Source organism: Xenopus laevis, chromosome 9_10S, assembly GCF_017654675.1.
Source record: "Xenopus laevis strain J_2021 chromosome 9_10S, Xenopus_laevis_v10.1, whole genome shotgun sequence".
Taxonomy (NCBI): Eukaryota; Metazoa; Chordata; class Amphibia; order Anura; family Pipidae; genus Xenopus; species Xenopus laevis.
Genome location: NC_054388.1, coordinates 34102394 through 34124398, shown reverse-complemented (window position 1 = coordinate 34124398; position 22005 = coordinate 34102394). Strand labels below are relative to the sequence as shown.

Sequence of the window (22005 nt, the reverse complement as noted above, 5' to 3'; positions counted from 1 at the left end):
CCGTTCTCTTCCTCCCTGTATATCCCACATTCCCATCTCCTCTTGTTGTTCTTCTCTTCTCTCCTCCTTTCCTCCCTCAACTTTAACATTCGCTGCACGCTCGGAGCTGGACTGATTTTCTCTCCGCGCTCTCTCCACTCTCGATAGCTCTCACTTCCATGAGTCAGCTCCGAGAGCCGCGGCCCCATTGTCTGAGGCTGCGAATATGTCATGATGAAAATGTAATCACACTGAAAATAAGACACACAATTTTTCCAGGGACAGAGCAAAATAAATGAAGCAGAAAGTGTATGATAATGCGCGGAAATGACTTGGATACAAATGCATTCGGGTGAGATTTAAATAGGTCTAAGGGAGGGTTTAGCAGTTAACCCTTTCCAAGGCCCTCATTAAGGTCACTCGTATTCGACTAATATGATCTGTTGAGAGCTACATGTAGTGTAAATGAAATAGTATAGGAGCTTAAAGGAGAAGGAAAGGCTTGCAGCAGTTGGGGTGCCAAATGTTAGGCACCCCTAAGTGATTGTAGTTACTTACCTGAAACCCCCGGACCAGTGCTCCTATCAGCAGAAAACTGCACCGGCCCGGGGTTATACAGGTGAGCAGCATGGAGCGATCGCTCTGTGGTGCTCACTGGTATAACCCCAGACAGGTTAAGGCAATAGAGTGGTGGGTTTTTTTTACCAATGTGTGGAAATCAGACATGTTGCCCTACTACTAAGCACTGTCCCACTGCTGCCATCTGGTTTCTTAAGCAGGTCACATGTTATTGGGTTAAAAAAGGAATGTCAGCTTGGCAAATACTCGTGGACTATAACTCCCAACAGCCTTCGGCTCTCTTTTGGATGCTGACTAAAATAAAGTAGATGCTGGTAAAATAAAGTAGAGCAAGAGGACCACAGGTTGGACAGCTCTGGCTTAGTGGGTCACTTGCTAGGAACCAATACAGAGGCAGGGTTAAAGAATAAAGGAGGAATGAAGTGGACTGAGAATTCTGAGTTTGATCCCTGAGTCAGCTGCCTGTGGTGCTGCATATACTGAGTAGTAGCTGCTGTCATGGTTTTAAATGGCACCCTGTGGTTGTGAGTGTACAATAGCCACGGCCGCCATTAGAAATCACAGAGCCCTGTACAACAAACTTTTCCCCAGCCCCACATCACAACTTCGGCTCCTTTTGTGGCTTCCGGTCTTTGCGGGGCTTCAGGGCTTTAACTTCGGCTCCTTTAGTGGCTTCGAGTCTTTTCGCATCTTCAGCTATTTCAGCAGGTGCGGCACGGCTTCAGCATTGTCAAGGGGGCCCGGCTATTTCGAAAAGTGCAGCACAGCTGGGCCCTGACAATAGCTCTGTCACATGACTTGATGGAGTGCAGCCTTGCAGCTCACTTGGAACCAGGATCAAACTGGCTGCCTGTGGATTCTGGCTGCTGGAAGATGCCATAGACAGTCACTATTTATTGGGCCTGTGTTGGGTGATTTGAGCCTCCGCTCTTGAAATGCCAGGGCATATTTTGAATCCCAACCCAGAGCTGCTTGGAATGTTTTCACACTCATTAGAGCTTGGTGCAGAACAGAGTAATTACACTGACCTGCGTTTTTATGCTTTTACTATGGTACTAGGCAGTGCAGGCAGTTTGAGGGTACAAAAGAGCTGCAATATGTATCAGGTGGCAGTCTGCTCAGGCATTTGTTGTATGTTTATGGATATGAAATATAACCCTCAGTTGGTTATGAAATGGCAGAGGCACACTTATTGTGTTAGAAGGATGGGTGCCACATGATTGTGTTGCTGGGGTGGCATGAAAGGGTTACAGCACCCAGGAACATCAGTTATTTATATTTAACCTTGCATGGGCACCCTCCTTTCATGCCCAACACAATGTCACCTTTCAGCGGCAGGCCACTTTGTGAAATGAGAAAAGCAAAGGACAAAGAAGAGGAGTTTTAGCAAAAGATGTTATCAGTAATAAACCTTATCTAGATTTCCAGCCTACATTTGGCCCTGCTATTGTGTCGTTACAGAGCGCTTAAAGGACACCTGCTGTTTCTCAGCATTGGTTTAACCCTAAATAAGAAGTTATCCTGATGGTGCTGCCACTGCTCCAATAACCATAACATTATAGGTGCCTAAGTAGACCTGTCAAAAAAATTCAATTGCACAAGCAAAACATAACAAGGAAAAGATTAAACTTGGTTTTTTTTCACATTTTCTATGTACGAATAGTTGCCAGACAATGCTCTCGGTTTTTTTCAATGAAATACTCCAATTAGGTGAATTCCCATATATGTTGCCCGGATTCTTTTCAGGTAATAGAAGAAAGCCGGGGGGCTACCCTTTATCCTGACGTTAATCTACTTTTAGCCCTATGGCATAATGCTGTTCTGACTGCTGTTGACATCTGCTGGAAAACATTAGCAGTCAAAATGTCCTTGTACACAGGTCTCTGCTTGTAATGTTTAGCAATTAAAAGAGCACAGACAGATGGACCTCAGTGCAAAAATGCTCAGCTGAGCTAAGCTCAGGAAATTGAAGTTCCGCCATGTTTGTTCCTTGTAAGGTAGATAATTAGATTACCAGTATACAACACTCTCCCTTTGTTGTGACTGTTTTGTAATTATAAACCTCACAAGGACCAAACATGGAGTACCTTCACTTTCTCTGTTTAGCTCAAAAGATAACAAAAACATACATTTTTCCTGATAAAAACAACAGACAAAAAGTATTTTTAGCACAAGCTCTACTCATTGCACTCATGAGGGTATACTGCTGCCCCTTCAAGGGCAATGGCACACAGGGGCTTTTGTCGCCCATGCCAGAATAGGGGGGGGAGGGTGCACTTTTTTTCTGCCTAAAATCAACCCCATATATGCAGTGACAGGTGAATCTCATTCATTCCTGTCCCTTTGCTTATAGGACAGGTGCAGGACGAATCACCTTGGAGGAGAAAACACACCGTGTGACAATCTTAAAAATGGTATAAATGGAACATGCAGGGCCCTCTGGCTAAATAAACTGGAAGATCCTAATCTGAGATTGCCCCATACTGGGTGCTGACAAAGTAATCGGTGAGTGGGAGGTAGAGATATGATTCTTGGCCCATGCCTAAAGGGTATATAGAAATGACAAGAATGGTGGCAGCAGGGGGTGATTTAGAATGAAGGCCCAAAATAAGCTGCAATGCCACATCAGTACATATCTCACTCCCCCCTTCCTTCTCCCGATTTACATATACAATAGATATGGCTTCATAATGGCTTTCTGCCTCTTGAGTCAGTGTAGCCTATTTATCTTTGACTGCAAAGAAATCAGTCAGGTGTCCAAATGAAGACACAAAAGCCCTCAGAGACGCTTGTTTGCCCCTCAAACTACAGGCTACAGACTTATGGGTCAGGGCACATGCTCAGATTCAGGGAAATTAGTGCCCGGCAACAAATCTCCTCTTCTTCTGGGGAAGACTAATCTGCCCGAGTGATGGCACTCGGAGCGATTCATTTTCCGAAGTCTCCCAAAGTTTCCTCTGTGGCAACTTTGAAAACAAATCGCTCCGAGTGCCATCCCGTCTGCGATTTACATTCTAGCTGGCGGGAGGCAGTTTGGGGATATTTGTCGCCGGGCAACTAATCTCCCTGAATCTGATCGTGTGCCCTGACCCTAAAAACTAGACTCTTTTGTGGCAATTAAAGACTGTGGAATAGAGTCACAGGACTCTCCTATAGTAGTGTGAGACAGAAAAATCAATGATTTCTTCACCAAACCTTTATTGTACTTAAGCCTACACACAGAATAATGCAATATAAAGGTGTATAAAATTGCTAGGTACATGGGAATACCTATGGTCTCTTGCTGCTTTACCATTATTCATTATTCTACATTAAATGCGCCTTGTAGGTGAGTGCAACCATGAATGCATTTAGCATCTGTTTGTTTATGCAGACTAAAGGCTGTAGCAGTAAATGATCTGTATATTAAAAGAGAACTAACCCCGGAAAATGAATGTGGCTAAAAATGCCGTATTTTATATAATGAACTTATTGCACCAACCTAAAGTTTCAGCTTGTCAATAGCAGCAATGATCCAGGACTTCAAACTTGTCACAGGGGGTCACCATCTTGGAAAGTGTCTGCGACACTCACATGCTCAGTGGGCTCTGAGCAGCTGTTGAGAAGCTAAGCTTAGGGGTCGTCACTAATTATCTGGCAGAAAATGAGGTTGGCCTGTAATATAATCTGGTACTACAAGTCTGATTATTAAATTCTGATGCTAATTGCACTTACTTCTGTGCTGTCATGCAGTAATTATCTGTATTAATTACTAATCAGCCTTATACTGTAACATTTCTATTCTATGTGTACTGTATATTGTGAGTGGGTCCCTAAGCTCAGTATGTGACAACAGCACAGAGCATGTGCAGTGAATCAGCAGAAAAGAAGATGGGGAGCTACTGGGGCATCTTTACTGCTATAGGGATGGGGTTGCCTTTCTGGTCTACTTCTTTAGTTAGGCTTTAGTTTTCTTTTAAATGGCCTATCAGTTTATTGTCTACAAACTATACAGCCTCCAAATATGTACTTGTACTTAAATCCACACTTCATTAAGCACCATAACAACACTTAACACTGTTACTAGTGTACTGTTTGTTTCTCACCCTATGTTATAGTTTGCTGGTAGGGAGGATTCCAGGCCTGACATTTTTCCCATTAAAGGGACAGTATATACCTAAAACACCTAAGGCACAATAAATAGAACTTGCATTAAAAATGCATTACTTATTCTAGCAATTTACATGATTAATTTTTTAAAAATCCATATTTTCGTGAGGTCTGTATGCCCTCCCCCTCTCCCCTTATAAACAAGGGAATATGTTAAGAGCACCCTTATCTGTCAAACACAACCCTTCCCTAAATTACAGGAGCTGCTCTTTATCAGAGGGCATCTCTGTAATTACTTTTAGTAGATACTCCTTTGCTTGTCAGAACCAGGAAGTGCTAAAGAGAAAATGTTTTCATTAACTTCTTCTATTGACAGAAAATACAAAAACCATAGATATTTCCAAATTAAAACAATAGGCAAGAAGTATGTTTAGCAGCACAACCCCTATTCACTGAGCTCATGTTGAAATGAGATGTATACACTACCTTTTAGGGTCAGTCCACACGAGCAGATTCAGGAGATTAGAGTCCATCGATAAATTGCCTCTTCGGGGTGATAATGTCGCCCGAAGTTGCCTCACAAGGAATCTATGGGCGACTTTGGAAGACGAAGCACCGCGTGTGCACTGCCGCAGCCAGTGAAGGGCAGGGGGAAGGCAGTTTGGGGGGATTGTCGTCCTGAAGAAGAGGCGAATTGTCACTGGGGCGACTAATTACCCCGAATCTGCTCGTGTGGACTGACCCTTCGGCTAATGTCACACAGGTAAGGGGGACACCCAGCTGGTATCTGTTCCTCCAGCTAGAGCTGGAATTACAAATTTGTTGGCAATGGCACTGGTGGTAAATTTGCAATTACCAGTTTCCACCCCTAAGTTTTGCTGCTTAATTCTGCCTTTAAAACTCTAAATTCCCTTTCCAAACGTTTCCATTCTCCCCTGTCTATTACTCTCCCTCTGATTTTAGGTGCCCCATGCAAAATCAATCAATCAGCACCTCCCCCTGAATGGCAGTAAAAGTCTACTGGAAAGGTAACCCTACACACATCCACTCGATTCTGTGCCTTTTGGCTAGGACCAAGTGTAGCTTATAGGGAGGTCAGTCTACCTTGATCTTTTGGTCAAAAATTGGCACAGCATGAAAGCACTTTACTTTTGTTTTTAAATGATGATCCATCAGTGTACACACATAAAGTATGCCCCATGTGCCATTAGTCTAACAGGACAGTTAAGTTTAGACAGATTTATATTTTGTCAATGATTTTTTGGCATACAGCCTACATTCAAGATTTAACTGCCATTCACTTGAACATTGCTATCTCAACCCCCCCCCCCCCTTCCCCACACAATCATAGAACAGACCAAAATACATCAGGATTGTCTCAATTAGTTACTATAATGAGCTGCAAATCAGCCCCAGAAAAATATTTCTGACAAAACCATCAAACAATGAAAATTGATTATAGCATAGAAATAGCTGTGTCCTTGATACTAAGCGCTGAAGCAAGAAGGGAAGTTTTTCTTCTTTTCAATGGCCATTAAAATGTTAGAACAAATATGTATTGGAAACAAATGGAATAATAATCTATCCTATTTATTATCCGTTTAACGTTCCAGTCTTCCGATGTCTATTCAGTTCAAGTATGAAGGTTCAGCTATGTGCTAAAGTACATTCCTTCCCTGCATAATTATCTGTACAAGTAGATGAGGAAACCATATTGGCTACGGTAAATCATCGAAAGTATTCTCTATAGTACGTCACCCCTAGTGGTCATAACTAGATGGTGCTGTTCTGCATTCTGGGGTGTTTCTGCCATAAAGCGATTCACCTGAGGCAACCCTCCTGCAGCTGTAGCAAATACCCTCCTGCAGAAGAACTTATAGGCACTCAGCAGCCATTTTTTTAATGACAGCAAACCTGCCTATGCAATGCCTGGTTCAGAGAAGTACAGGGTAGCAGGTTCTGAGAGGTGCACGGTAGATGTTATGTTTTGGGTAGCCAAGGATCAGTACAGTATAACAGTGCTTTATTAGCAGTCATGCAGGCATTACACAACAGTAAGCTTTCACTTTCACTTTTAAGCTACCAGGAAATATGCACAGTATAAGTCTGAGCACAGTGACATCTACAGGCCATTTGCAAAAACACCACATATTCCCCCTATAGTAGGAAAGCATTTGGGCAAATGTAACAACAACAACAATGCATCTTAAAGCAATAATATACATTATTCACATCACATAGTTCTGGGTCCATGCTAGGGATGCACCGAATCCAGCATTCGGTTCGGGATTCGGCTTTTTTCAGTAGGATTCGGATTCTGCCGAATCCTTCTGCCAGGCCAAACCGAATTCAAACCCTAATCTGCATATGCAAATTAGGGGTGGGGAGGGAAATCACCTGAGTTTTTGTCAGAAAACAAGGAAGTATAACATTTTCCCCTTCCCACCATAATTTGCATGTGCAAATTAGGGTTCGGGTTCAGTATTCGGCCGAATCTTTCACAAAGGATTCGGTGGTTCGGCCGAATCCAAAATAGTGGATTCGGTGCATCCCTAGTCCATGCAGGTAGTGTTCTGATTCTCTCAGTACGCTTTATAGGTTCACTTTCTTCAGGCCTATTGTAGCTGACATCAGGAGTAGGAAAATGTCCTTCATCAAATGGAGCTTCTCCAAAGTCATCTCTAACAGGAGCAAGAAGACTTGCATTCCATATGCATCCATCAGACAGTTCATATGTGTATGGTCCTCACTGGCGTCTCACTTCAAGTGGTGTAGTCAATTTAGATTGTCCTTGTTTCAGTATTCCTGGTTTCTTAATTCTGACTAAAGATCCAGTTTGAAAGTGCACTTCTCTTGCACCACGTTTTCTGTCAGTATAAGCCTTGCATTTGGCTTGGTGACGTTTCACAATGTCAACAGTAGATGATTTTGTAGGCACAGTATTTTGTGGAAGTTTGATGTCTGCAACATGTAACTTAGTGCGCATCTGTCTGCCATGTAATAATTCAGCTGGAGATGATTGGGTTGTTGCATGGCATGTTGCTCTGTAGTTCTGTAGGAACTCTGTTGTAAATACTTTCCAAGATTTCCCAGTAAGATTTGCGGTCTGTAGTGCTTCTTTCAGACTTCTGTTATATCGTTCGATTTCTCCATTTGCTTGTGGGTAATACACTGAAAATTTCCTATGCACAATATTCCTCTCTCTCAGAAAGGATTCAAACTCATATGAGACAAGCTGTGGTCCGTTGTCTGATATTAACTCCTTTGGATTATCTTCTCTGCTGAAGACTGTAGACAGAAATGTTATTACTGTAGCTGATGTTTTATGAGAAACAAATGCAATTTCAGGTCATTTACTGTAATAGTCTATCAAGGTTATAGCAAACCTACAATCTATAGGAGCATCTGTAAAAGGACCGAAAATATCAATAGCAGGTTTTTCCCATGCTGAATCAGGGAATAGTACTGGCTGAAGTGGTGGTGTATGTGTGATAGCTGTTTTGTCATGATTCTGACAAGTAACACAAGAATGAATGGCAGTTACCACATCAGCATCCATTGCTGGCCACCAGTATATTTCTCGTAGTCTTTGTTATGTACGTACAATTCCTTGATGACTCTAATGTGCAAGTTTTATGAGCTTTTCTCGCAAGGTCTCTGGTACCAGTAAACGGTGAGTTCCACGGACAACATAGCCATCTACTAAGGACAGTTCGTGTCTAATCCTGTAGTAAGGTTGAAGATCAGGACTGAGTTTCTTCTCAGCCTTTGGCCATTTGTTTTGTAAGATGTCCCGTAGTTTTACTTGAATTGGACATGTGAGGCAAGCTTGCTTAAAATCAGCAGCTGTAACTGTAGATGATAGTAAGTCAGTCAATGCTACAACTACGTCAGAGTCATCCCATATCTGGCCAGTCCTACGCTCAATTTTATCTGATTCATTAAGAATTCTATAGTTTCATTATACATTTTACAAAGGGACTAGGTTTTACCTGCAACTTACTTGCTGCTTTCAAAGTAAACCTCCATACTTGGCTGCACTTTTATTAGACACCAGTTGGCCATCTTAAATATATTGCAATATATGGACAAACAATCCCTGTTTTTTTTTAAAGGGTAAGGCATTTTTTAGTAGCAGTATGCACAAAATGTCGCTGTCTTAAATATATTGATAATGGGTTGAGTGCAGAGGACTCTTGTATTTGACTATTATTATTTTGTGGTCACAGCCTCATTGCACCCCCACCTAATAGTTTTAAAAAATAGTGGTGAGCACAACTTTCCCTTGTTTGTTAATGCTACAACTTCTATGTCCTCATCCAGTGTATCAGAAGCTGCAGGTAAACGTGACAAACAATCAGCAGTAACATTTTTCATCTACAGGCCATTTGCATAAACAGCACAGTAGACATTTTGAAATATTTTTTGGGGGCTCAAGTAGCCTTGGTAATCATTATTATGATAACTCAAATCTATTTGTATAAATACAAATACAGAGAGAAAAGGAATGCTGGCTAATGTACTGTCTCAGCGTAACAACACAGCAGCTTCTACCCTTATGCACAAATAAATGAGAAGGAGAATTTGGAGCACACAAATAAGCAATAACCCTATGCTTTACTGTCCTTTTAAGGGAAGATAAATGCATCTGTTCTTTTAAGCCATTCACGTGCATGATTGCCTGTTCTTTCAAGATAAATTGGATTTATTTTTATACCATTTTTTCTCCTCATGAAAAAGTAACCAGAAATCATTTTAAAGCAAATTGTATTATTTTATCGCTGCATATCTGTCTATATGCAATTTCCCAATCGCACTTTGTCCCCAAAACACAATGGGATTCCAGGCTGTTATAAAAGAGACACACACAGTCAATGAAATGGCATTTTGTTTTCCCTTCTGCATTAGGCCCCACTGTCCCCAGAGGGAATGGTTCTCATGCACCCAGACTGTGTGTGACTACAACAATGCAGCTGTAGTCACATCAGACATCTAAACAGGTCTCCTAAGCAGTTGGGGACACCATGAGAAACCCAAGCAAATCAGTAACAGTTAGGGTTGCCATCTTTTCTGGAAAAAAATACCGGCCTTTCTATATATTTATCTTTTTTCCCTGTTAATAACATTGGGATCAACCATCATTTATACCGGCCAGGTGGCAACCCTAGTAACAGTCAAAGGCATATTACTGACACCCAAATATGAATCTGGACAATGCCCTGGCCTATGTTATTGTGTGCTATGGCCTCCCATTGTATATATATCACGGCTGTTCCCCTTTGCAAATGGGGCTTGTCACAAGCACTGGAGGGTTGGAGTCACCAACAGCTGGGTATAAGATTGAATTGGTTCTACAGAGAAGTCACAGGGAAAGCCTTTAAACAAAGGAGCCTTCTCACGTTAGATATGCTTGTACATATTTAACCCCCAAATCATGGAGATGGACTGGAACATTTGCTGCAGCCAATAAGAGGTGTGAGAATGGCAGATGCAAGGTCACTCAACAAATGTTCCATCAGAGGAACCGTATGGAGTCTACTCTTGATTGAATACAGTTCACACGCGGCATTTGTCAGATGCCAAAAATAAGCTCCCTGCTATCAAACATCAGTGTGAGACACCCCAATATCATTAGCCAGTGGAAGAGACAAATGCAAGCAGAAAGCTCTGCCTACAGTTGTGGCTGCTACAGGTGGAAAAGACAGTAGGTGATGTGATGGGTAAACCTAGTAAAAATATGCATGCTCATTATTTGTCTGATCTGTGCCACTGGGACAGAATGCTCTGTTATACAGATAGCTAGAATCTCAGCCATAAAGCAGGGCAGGACTGCTGCTTCCATTGTGTATCAGATGGGATACGTGCCACTGGGACAGAATGCTCTATTATTGAGATACAGTAGCTAAAAATTCAGCCATAAAGCAGATCAAAACTGCTGTTTTGTGAGAAAAAGTTAGAAAATAATTATACTATACTGTGTATATATATATATATATATATATATATATATATATATATACGAAAGTTCCTGTGAGGAACTGAAACATTGGTCTAATAAACCCTCACAATGCTTTCATTTTGATCTTGTTGTTGATATGTCCCTGGAGTGCCGTCTACTTTTACAGATATAGATATATATATATATATATATATATATATATATATATATATATATATATATATACTGTTTGCCATCCCCTTCCCAGAACTAAATCCACACTAATCTCACTCCCCTGGTCTCTTGCTCCTCTTGTCCATACTGTCCCCTACTGTTGCTCCCCTGCTGATCACACCCTCCATCCGACTGCGCCCAAGAAATGTGCCCCTAGTTTGGGCCCTGTTATGCAAGCGCCAGTGAAAACAGTTGTACTCAAGTAAACCTTTTTATGTTCCTTCAAGCTTCATATACAAACTTCATTTTGATAATTTCTGTTTATTACGTTAACTGGAGACATTTAAGGGAACTTTATAATATACTGATGGCAAGTTTTGTATGTTCTTTAACTGTGGCACTGCTCCAGCTGGTTTCTCTATGCTTCACTAGTGTAAGGTTAAAAGGGTTATTAGCAGCCCCCCTTGGGGCAGAGAGTGATCTGCAACTCACAGCTGACCCGGAGCGTAAGTGACAGCGCGAGTGGCAGGTTCTGGAAGGGTAGCGAGACGTAAGCTTGTGTGAGTGACATCAGCCGTCTGACATTAGTTGTTTGGGGGGACAATAACTAGCCGCCCCCATTGTATCATAACATCCTATTAGTCTGTATGGAGGGAAAAGAAAGATAGAAAGAGAGTGATAAGAGGGAAGGAGAAAACAAGTGATAGGCTGTGGGCAGGGGGCCACACACAGAAAATGGGAAAGAAGCTAAGATGGAAAAGGCAGGGGGGGGTGAGAGAGTGTAGGGGACAGCGATAAGGACAGAAAGACAGGCAGAGAGGAATTCAGGTGAAGGAAGAAGATAAGCCTATAGCAGAGAGGATTACAGGGGAAATGCTGGAAGAGATAGGGAATGCTGGGAAACAATTACAGAAGGAGAGGGAATTACTGAGTGCACAGAGAAAAGGGAATTTAATTCAAAAGACACAGGAGATGGACTGAAAAGAGAATGAAAGGATGGAGAAGAAAGGTCTGTACTTGTTTTAATATAATATCAACTGGGGCAAATGGTAAACAAAGAGCGGGATTATGAATAAGTGGATGTGGGAAAATATTATGCACAGTACAGTCTGTACATATTTAAAGGTGATCACACATGCACCAATTTCCAATTCAGTTGGTTGTCAGCACCCAAATGACAGTGATTACTACTGGAGCCTGGCCGCTGCCTATTTACATTGGCCATAAGCTTTCATTTCTGCACAGTCAGTTGCACTGCCATCATTTAAACCACTTTAAGGGCCCTATACAAGAAGTAGGTTGGCAGTGAAAATTAGTTGCCAACTGCTATATCTCAATATTATGCACAACACTACACACAAAGCATTAGTAGTTATGCACAGTTTCTTATTTCTCCCACAGACCCCGTCCATGGGCCCCAGAATGTGGAGCTGGTGGACATCCGAGCCAGGCAGCTAACGCTTCAGTGGGAACCTTTTGGCTACTCGGTCACTCGATGCCATAGTTACAACCTGACCCTTCACTACAGTTTCCAGCTTGGGGAAGAGCGAGTAGAAGCAGATGAGCTGGTGTTGACCTCCAGCCATTACACCCTGCGTGGCTTGCGGCCTCACACCGCCGTCTACTTGCGCCTTGCTCTCTGCAACCCTGAGGGGAAGAAGGAAAGTGGGGAAATTGTGGTGCATACTGAAGAAGATGGTGAGTTTGCACCTGTTTTTGGGTTGTAATATGAAAAAATATCTGGCAAAGTCTATGGACTACTAGTTGGTGTTGCATGCTTCATATATAAACTGACATTAATTTCAAAGGCTTGGGAACATGGACAAGGTTTGATTACAGGACTACAAGGACAAGGAGCCAGGCCAAATATGTATAGCAGTAGCCAACAAAAAGCCAGCCAAAAATAATAGCTTTATAAAGGAGGACAAGCATTTAACCATACTGTATGGAACACATCATATTCTGTCGAAAACTGAAAATCTGTTGCTTTCTCCTTTCTGTCAGTACCTGGACCCATCCCATTGGAGTCAATACAGGGGGGTCCTTTCGAGGAGAAGATATACTTACAGTGGAAAGCTCCAAATGAGACAAATGGGGTCATCTCCATGTATGAGGTACCAGGCGAGTGGGAAATGCCATTCATTGTCAGACATTACACAACAAGACCTGTTAGCAAACATGGGTCACACCAATAATCTTTGAACCATAAGGGTTAGTCCACACGAGCAGATTCCCGAATTGCCTTTGCGTGTCTTCCGTCCACTATAATGAAAAGTCGCCTGCGCTAAAACACACGCGGCGCTTCTATTTCCAAAGTCGCCCAAACTGTGAACAAAGTGCTGCGTGTGCTTTAGCGCAGGCGACTTTTCATTATAGCAGACGGGAAGACACGTGAAGGCAGTTCGGGGAGATTGTCGCCCAGAAGAGGACTAACCCTAAACAGACATAGACTGCAAACAAAGTAATTAGCCCTCATGGGGTCAAGTCTAGCCTCTATAAACAATGCTTCCACCAATGACTGTAGAGTACACAAACACATAAAATAGTTTTAATTCACTTGCATACAACAATGCCAGCCATCCTCGCCAAGTGACAACCTACCTCTAAACCTCTCTTCGAATCAGGTTTCCTACAAGGCAGTGGGCTCCTTGGATCCAAGTGCTGATCTGTCCAACCAAAAGGGCCGGATAGTCAAGCAACGCAATGAAACTCACCACCTGTTTGTTGGCTTGTACCCAGGATCGACCTATTCCTTTACCATCAGAGCCAGTACCAGTAAAGGCTTTGGGCCACCAGTCACTGCTCGTATCGCCACCAAGATAGCAGGTTCTCAGCTAATGATTTTATATGTTGCTTCCATTGTCCATAAACCCACAATGTGACAATTCTGCATTATAACTTTCCAATTAGTGTAGTTTTCTTTTGTTAATCTCCTTTGTGACTAAGTCCTTTGTAACTTTCTAAATGTCACCCTTCATCTTCCATTAATATTTCTGATTTTCCATCTTCTGTCTGCCTTGCAGACATTCTTTATCCCCTTCATAGTCTTCCATTTTGAAAGAGTGGGTGATTTAAAGAAAAGTGGAGCTTTTTGTATTTCTGGTTGAATCGTAATGATCTGTCTTAATAAAAATAAACCAGTCAATTGATTTCTATAGATTTTTCTTTCTGAGAAACATAAAGCAATTATTTTTTAGCAGAATGACTTCGTATGCATACAGTATGGTCAGTCTCTAAGCCAGCAGTTTACTCTGTATGCTAAAAACGTCAGTCTAACCATCTGCCTTGTTTTGTTTTTCCCTAACAGCCCCATCTCTCACAGATTCTGAAGCTGAGGGCCCCCTCAATGAAACCGAAACCACAATTACGGTTTGGCTGAAGCCAGCACAGTCTCGAGGGGCACCTGTAAGGTAATCACAGCCCAGATCTATCATGTTAAGCACTTCATTGTATCACCCTTCAGTACTAATTACTTAACACCCTAGTATGTCCCTTAAAGGGGATCTGTCATCCTGACATAAAAAGCTATATGATGAAAGTCATTTACAAATTAAACATGGAACCCAAATCCTTTTTTCATTAAAACATCCATACCTGTTATAAAGGTGTTTAAATATCTGAGCTTTCAATCATATATTACCGGTCCCGCCATTATGCCTGAGGTAGACAATTACTTTCAGCATTCCCTAGATGTCACTACACTGCTCAAATTACCCCTTCCCTCCTCATGCTCTGGTGAATACACAAGATTTTGTGATGATACACACCTTTCCTTAATAACCGTGTCCACAAAAATGGCAGCTGCCTGCTTGCTGTGATTGTTTAATTCCAAGACTGAAGGAAACAACATTTACGTAAAATATATGGTTTAACTACAATTTATTTTGCTCAACTAGCATGATAGAAAAGGATTTGCAATTATTTCTTAGGGTGCCAGGTCCTTTAATTCCTTTGCATACTTTAAGGAGCTAAAGCGAATTGACCTCTACATGGTGTACCTCTAAAACTCCTGGGGGATCATTTATAAACACTGGGCTAATCTGCACTGTCCAGTAACCAATTGGAAGTTTGCGTTCATTGTTCTACCTGCAGCTGGCTCGAACAATCTAATCATTGATTGGTTGCTGTGGGTTACTGTCCAGGTGCAAATTTGAACTTGAACACACTCGGTGGATTTTGCAGAAAAAACATAAGACTTTGCATTTGCAATGAAATATGTTTAGTGTGTTCATGTTTGAGCCAACACAAGGGTTCCAGAAGCATAAGAAGAATTGGATAATGCTCATAGCGAGGGCTGGAGATGGCCTGCGGATTTTAGCAGGCTGATTTTGGCCCCTTCTGGCCTTAGCCTTAAAAGCTTTGGCCTCTAGGATCTTGCCATGCTATTTGTTACCAGACACTGGAAACATAATATCTACTGCTCTGGCAGTCAGTGTGCCATAGTCCTAAACTGCAAAATTGGTGCAAAGCAGTTTGAACCTTCAATTTAAAGCCTTAGTACATGTCCAATGATCGGCTTCTCATTTCCCTTTCTTCTCTGATCTTATATTTCCACTATACGTGTTCTTTTGGCATCATTAAATTTTCCTTCTTCTTGACACAGTTCATACCAGCTTGTGGTGAAGGAGGAGAGGGCGCAGAGGTTGGGGAGGGCAGCTGATGGTGGTGGATGTTTCCCAGTGCCAGTAGGCTACAGAAATGCTTCAAGCCTGGAGTCTACTCATTACTTTGCAGCAGAATTAAAGCCGTTGCAACTTGCAGTCACTCAGCCCTTCACAGTGGGCGACAACAGGACCTACAATGGATACTGGAACCCGCCTCTGTCACCTGTCAAGAGTTACAGCATATACTTCCAGGCCCTGAGTACTGCCAATGGGGTATATCAACCGATTGTCATTTTCTATACCCATTTGCATCGTAGTTAGTGCAAGAAATACCATGACTATACTTAACATCTGTAAATAACAGCAGAAGGCCAAGTATGTTTAGCCAGATATGTGTAAAGAAGTGGTTATTGGCAACATCAGGTAAAGCCAATAATTTGGTTGGGATTTTTAATGAAGGATAATCCATTTGACTACAAGACAGGGCAGGATGAAAAATACACTTACTGTACTATAGCACTCTTAGGCTGGTTCACATATATTTCTGTGCACAAGTTATATTAATTTAGTTATAGTACACAGCATGCTTACTTGCCATGCAAAATATATGTATGCTGATATACATGAGGTTAGTGGCTATATGTGCAAAACACAAATATGCATATACACATACAGCTGCAGACACACACACAGAAATCTTCTCACCCATAAACTCTTAGGAGCCAGGGGGTAAGGCGGCTATTTGTCATTGACTCTTTCTTTTTTTACAGGAGACAAAGATTGGCTGTGTCCGTCTGGCCTCCAAAGGTAAATCCCTTGTGGGGGAAAACCGTGATCATTATGTGAGATAAACTGCATAATTTCTTTTTAGTTTCTTTTTTTGCACTTATTAAAAGATGTGCAAATATTCCCATTTCCATAACAAAAATATGGATACCAAGCATTTGGAGCAGCTGTTGAATTGGCGAGATGTGTCTGATAAATTCCTGCAGACACTAGGCTTATTGCAAGCGGCTTCTCATAAAGGAATCACTAGCAACAAATCACAAAGTTTGATAAGCCCATGTCAGCTAAATCAGAATGGCTGAATTTTACTATGGAGACTATGGAGACTATGGAGACCGCCAGCCAACAAGGTTTCAGAGTAAATATGGCTACACTTGGGCCGATAAAAGCAGCCAACACAGTCCCTCCATGTACAGTGCCAGCCGAAGCGCCTGCTCAAACAATATCTGGGCCAAAAAATGGCAGATATCCATTGGGCAGGTTTTATTTTCCTTTTGGATTAAGGACAGTAGCTACACTTTGAAGCGGTCCTCATCCCATTAGGAGCAATTATAATCTAATCATTGGACCAACCAATTGGATCAGGCTAATCTTGGGTGGGCATATCATTGAATATGATATGCCCACCCAATGCCAATGCCAATTTCAGGGCCCAGTGAGCATCCGCACTCCAAGGCACACTGTTTTGGCTTATCCAGCTGGGGTGCACTGTTGGGATATATATCAAATTTTCAAAAGAACCAGCACTCCCATATATAAAATATTTTCTTTTATTTCTGTTGCATCAATTTCCAACGTTTAGGTCCCTGTTGTCCTTGAGAAAGGTCCCAACAGGGACCGAAACGTTGGAAATTGATGCAACAGAAATAAATATATATATATATATATATATGTATATATATATATATATATATGTATATATATATATATATGTATATAGATTTGCTTGCAAAGACCCGCTCACCAAAGTTATTTTCTTCAAAATTAGTGATTTTATTTAGTACTAAATAAAATCACTAATTTTGAAGAAAATAACTTTGGTTTGCGGGTCTTTGCAAGCAAATCTCTATATGAATTATTTGACCGAGCACCCACAAAGATTAAGCTAAGTCAGGTCTTCAGACAATTTGTAACTGGCGCACACGGCAAAAAAATTCAATGCCTGTGTGCTGGTTCAAAACAATAGTACTATTAATTAGACAAAAAAACCGCACCAAACAGGACTTAATATAATGTCAAAATATCAAAATATATTTTCTGTGGCTCGAGCCGTCTTCAGGAAAAAAAGTATTGTGTACAAACATACAGATTTAAATCCCTCAAAAGCCCGCCAAACAGTGAAGTGACGTATGTAACTGAGAGTGAATGGTTCCAACCCCCATCATGACGTACTAATTGACATAATAATTCAACCGTGAAATACCCATTGTGTCAATAACGTAAATATACATCCGATATTAAGTATGGAGTAATGGCATCGTTAGTACCCGACTATCAGGAGCACTGCAAAAGTCTATAACAATAAAGAAGTAACAATAAGAAAGTAGAGCTGTTGTCGGATGTATATTTACGTTATTGGCACAATGGGTATTTCACGGTTATATATAATGGGTATTTCAATATATATATATGTCAGCTATGGCTTAAACTTAGTTCTTTTATTTTTTAAAATCCAAAAGAATGAAGTAAATACATTACAAATTGTTTTCAGGACTACACTGCTAAATCAAAAAAAAAAAAATTGGAGGATGCTAATAAATGATAGTCCACCAGAGAATTCTGCAACCTGCAGCTCTATAGTACTTGCTAGGCATCCCGTGGAGATACATCAATACCTACTGCAGGAGGGTCAGCAGGTTAGATATCCCTGAAGGAGGGATTATATTTTTCCTCCAGCCGTGTCTCTAATTCCAGCGAAAGGACCCCTGCAGAGTGCATTTTGCTCTTTAGATCTCTTTGAGCCTCCTCCTTCTATAATGAGGGACTAACCCCGCAGGGTATTCTATATCAGCTCACGCACTGTGATTATTGTTTTCAAAAGCACCTACATATACCGCAGAGCTGTACAGTGCATTCTGTACTATTTGCAAGGGCATAGTTAAAGGGTGTCATGTCAGTGCTTGTATTTATAATACTGTTTGTTGTATATATAGGACAACAAATTCAAGTGTATACAGAGCACTCTCAGTATAAAGAACATGTCATGGCTGTGTGTGGTGCAGAAGCACTTGTTTGAGAGCTGAAGAACACGGGGTGCTTTAAAGTGGTTGTCACCTTCCAAAAAATGCGGGGAAAAAGCTAGGTCGTTTTCAGATTGTTCTTAAGAAATAAAAAAAGGTTTTCAATTGCTTTCCATGTTTTGTTTTTCACCATTTTTTCAAGATTGAAGTGTAAAGTTGAATGTTCGTGTCTCTGGCAGCTCAGTGATCCAGGCGCAAATTGGGAACTGTTACAATTTGCTGCATTAGTTCATGCATTTCTCAGCAGCATCTGTGGAATATCAGCAACTATTGTATCAATTCTAACAGCTGCCTTTAATGAAACTCAGGGATTCTGCTCAGCAGGGACAAAGATAAGAAATGTATCAAAACATCTTTAGAAAAAAATTAGAACGTAAATAGAAAAACGGTCACAAATAGAAAGTGGAGAAATTAAGTCCTTAAACAATCTGGAACCAACTAAACTGAAAAAAGTGTTGGCAGGTGAACAACCCCTTGCTGAGAAAGTGTCAAGCAAAGCACAGGAGAATCAGTGCTGTAGTTGTACAAGCCATATTAGCCCTTAGCTTACTGCTGACACCCAGAAACATTTTTTTTGGGGTGACAGTTGCATCCAGAGGCTGCACAACAGAAACAGGCTGCAGGAAACTCTTTTTGAATTCAGAAAGCCTCCTGTGCCATTCCCCTTACAAAGTTGGAGACTGGACTCTTCCGCATCCCCTGTAGACTCCTAATGCCATTTGTGGGGAAGGATAGCCAAACACTAGCTGCTGTAGCCTTCTTCAGCCGTCCTCCCATCTCACTCTTTTTTCCTCTCCTGCATGCTTTCTGATGGGATCCCTCCCTTATGCTACTTAGCGGCAACTGCTGGCCTGTTTCCCATCACCCGCCACCCCCCAAGCCAACCAGTCACAGGTGACTATGCATCCTGCCATTGCACAAGCTTTTTTTTTTTTAAATAAATTTAATTTTATAAACCCTCAATATTCTGCTTTTACTTTCCCATATTATACAGGCCATGTTTGGTTATCAGATCACTTAGCCTTTTCTTCGGGCGACTTATCTCCCTGAACTGCCTCCCTGCCGGCTAGAATCTAAATCAAGGGCGGGATGGCACTCGGAGCACTTTGTTTTCTGAAGTTGCCTCACGAGGAAACCTCGGCGACTTCGGAAAACTAATTGCTCCGAGTGCCATCCCGCCGGCGATTTCAATTCTAGCCGGTGGAGAGGTAGTTCGGGAAGATTAGTTGCCAGAAGAAGAGGAGATTTGTCACTGGGCGACTAATCTCCCTGAATCTTCTCGCCTGTCTCTGCCCTTGAATCCAGTGTGCACTCGTACATAATTACTATATTTTTCACTCTCTCTTCTCTTAAAGGGGCCTCAACACATAATAGCAACACCGTAGAACCTGAGAAACCGGCGGACAGTACAGTACAGACGGCTGGCGTGATTGCTGGAATGTTAATGTTCATCATTATCCTCCTTGGTGCAATGATGACTATAAAAAGAAGGTTAGAGAAAGTTACATGATATCCGAGTCTCAAAAAAATCAATAAGAAAATAGTGTTTTCACACAATATTCTTTGTTCGCACCACAATTTGTTGTGCGCCTACTGCCTTTTATTATTAACATGTATTTATATAGCGCCAACATATTGCGTAGCACTTCAAAATTTGTGTGCACACCTTAGTTGTTCCTCGCCCCAAGAGCCTGCAATCCAGACGCTGTGGTTAAGGAGGGCGTATTGGGGAAAAATCTGCTCATTTTGCAACCTTGTCAAACAAGCAGATGGGCAGCTTTAGTCTTTGGATTTATCTGAGAAGTGTAAAATTGGTTGTACATTGCTAAATACAGGTGTGGGATCCGTGATCCGGAAACCCGTAATCCAGAAAACTCTAAATTACGGAAAGGCCATGTCCCATAGACTCCATTTTATCCAAATAATCCAATTTTTTATTAAATGTATTTCCCTTTTCTCAGTAATAATAAAACAGTACATTGTACTTGATCCCAACTAAGATATAATTAATCCTTATTGGAAGCAAAACTAGCCTATTTGGCTTATTTAATGTTTACATGATTTTCTAGTAGACTTTATGTTATGAAGATCCAAAAAACAGAAAGATCCCTTATCCGGGAAAACCCCAGGTCCCAAGCATTCTAGATAATAAGTTCCATACCTGTACTGTAGAATGCAAGTGATCACTAAGGTATGTGTCTAAGCAACAAGCTTTGTTCAGATGACATTAAAATGTTTAACATATGAAATATCATAATCTAACCATTCTTGCAAACATAATTTTGCATTTAAAAGCCAAGGAAAGCATTTACATAGACCTCTGTGTGACCATAGTCACTTACTCTTTGATGGATGCCTGCAATGCTCTTTTGAATCGAATCCCCAACACCCCATAACATACAAACTGTCGCACTGTGCTAGCAGGTCGGGTTAATGGCAGCAGGATTTTACAGGCAATGTGCTGCACATTACAGTCAGTAATATGCAGGTGCGCAGCCCTATCCTATTCCTCAAAGATGAAAATGTAATTGCAAATGTTAATTGGGTTTCACAGAAATAACCAGATGCAGCAGATACATTGTTTTCCATTTATATATATCTATATATATATGACATGCCATAGCACAGCTTACTGTTGTATTTTAAACAACACCCCATTGTGACATCACATTCTGATTGATTGCTACCACCCAGCTGTTTTCTGATGCCTGTTTATCTTAAAACATGTAACGCTTCCCTTAACTAAATATAAAATATTATGTGTGTATATATATATATATATATTCTTCCATTTTCTATGCCCGTAAGTCTTTTCAGTTCCAAGCCACTGCCTTTTGCTGAAAATTAAGACCCTCTGCCGTGGTCTCCCCCTGTGTTTCTTTTTTTTTCCTCTTTCTAATGTACAGGCTGCCCCTTCTCACCTATACTGTGTTGTTTTCTCCACTTCTATGCGCTGCTCTTCCCCCCCTCTATCTCCTCCTTTAGGCAGAACTGTTATACCTTTTAGGGATGTAGCGAACGTCAGAAAAAATGTTCGCGGACATGTTCGCGAACGTCCGGACAAAAATGCGAACGGTTCGCGAACGTTGCGAACCCCATAGACTTCAATGGGAAGGCGAATTTTAAAAGCTAGAAAAGACATTTCTGGCCAGAAAATGATTTTAAAGTTGTTTAAAGGGTGCAACGACCTGGACAGTGGTATGCCAGAGGGGGATCAAGGGCCAAATATGTTTCTAAAAAATCCATGTTGACACGCGCTGCATTTTGTGCTGTAAAGGAGCAGAAAATCACACTACGTCACTCAGGTGGTGTTTCTGGAGAAGGTATTATTATTGATATTTAGACAGAATGTGAAAAAGCTCACACAGCTAGGTGGCAGTGGTTTGAAGAACAGATGCAGATGAGAGATCAGCAGTAGGGATGTAGCGAACGTCGGAAAAAAAGTTCGCGAACATATTCGCGAACTTGCGCAAAAATGCGAGCGGTTCGCGAACGGTTCGCGAACCCCATAGGACTTCAATGGGAAGGCGAACTTTAACATCTAGAAAAGACATTTCTGGCCAAGAAAAATGATTTTAAAGTTGTTTAAAGGGTGCAACGACCTGGACAGTGGCAT

At 41.4% G+C, this 22005-nt stretch overlaps 1 protein-coding gene across 5 annotated transcripts in view; it reads left to right on the top strand.

Moving 5' to 3' along the window:
• The window catches only part of ptprt.S (protein tyrosine phosphatase receptor type T S homeolog), a 169526-nt gene that overhangs the window by 99959 nt on the left and 47562 nt on the right, over positions 1 to 22005 (top strand). For 3 of the 5 annotated variants that reach the window (XM_041578183.1, XM_041578182.1, XM_041578181.1), the window contains exons 8-14: positions 12161 to 12457; positions 12764 to 12873; positions 13384 to 13585; positions 14067 to 14169; positions 15363 to 15636; positions 16134 to 16170; positions 19745 to 19880. In XM_041578183.1, coding sequence (XP_041434117.1) covers positions 12161 to 12457; positions 12764 to 12873; positions 13384 to 13585; positions 14067 to 14169; positions 15363 to 15636; positions 16134 to 16170; positions 19745 to 19880 — 1159 coding nt within the window. Of the gene's footprint in view, positions 1 to 12160; positions 12458 to 12763; positions 12874 to 13383; positions 13586 to 14066; positions 14170 to 15362; positions 15637 to 16133; positions 16171 to 19226; positions 19284 to 19744; positions 19881 to 22005 lie in introns of all 5 variants that reach the window. The other 2 variants (XM_041578180.1, XM_041578179.1) reach the window with 1 other exon arrangement.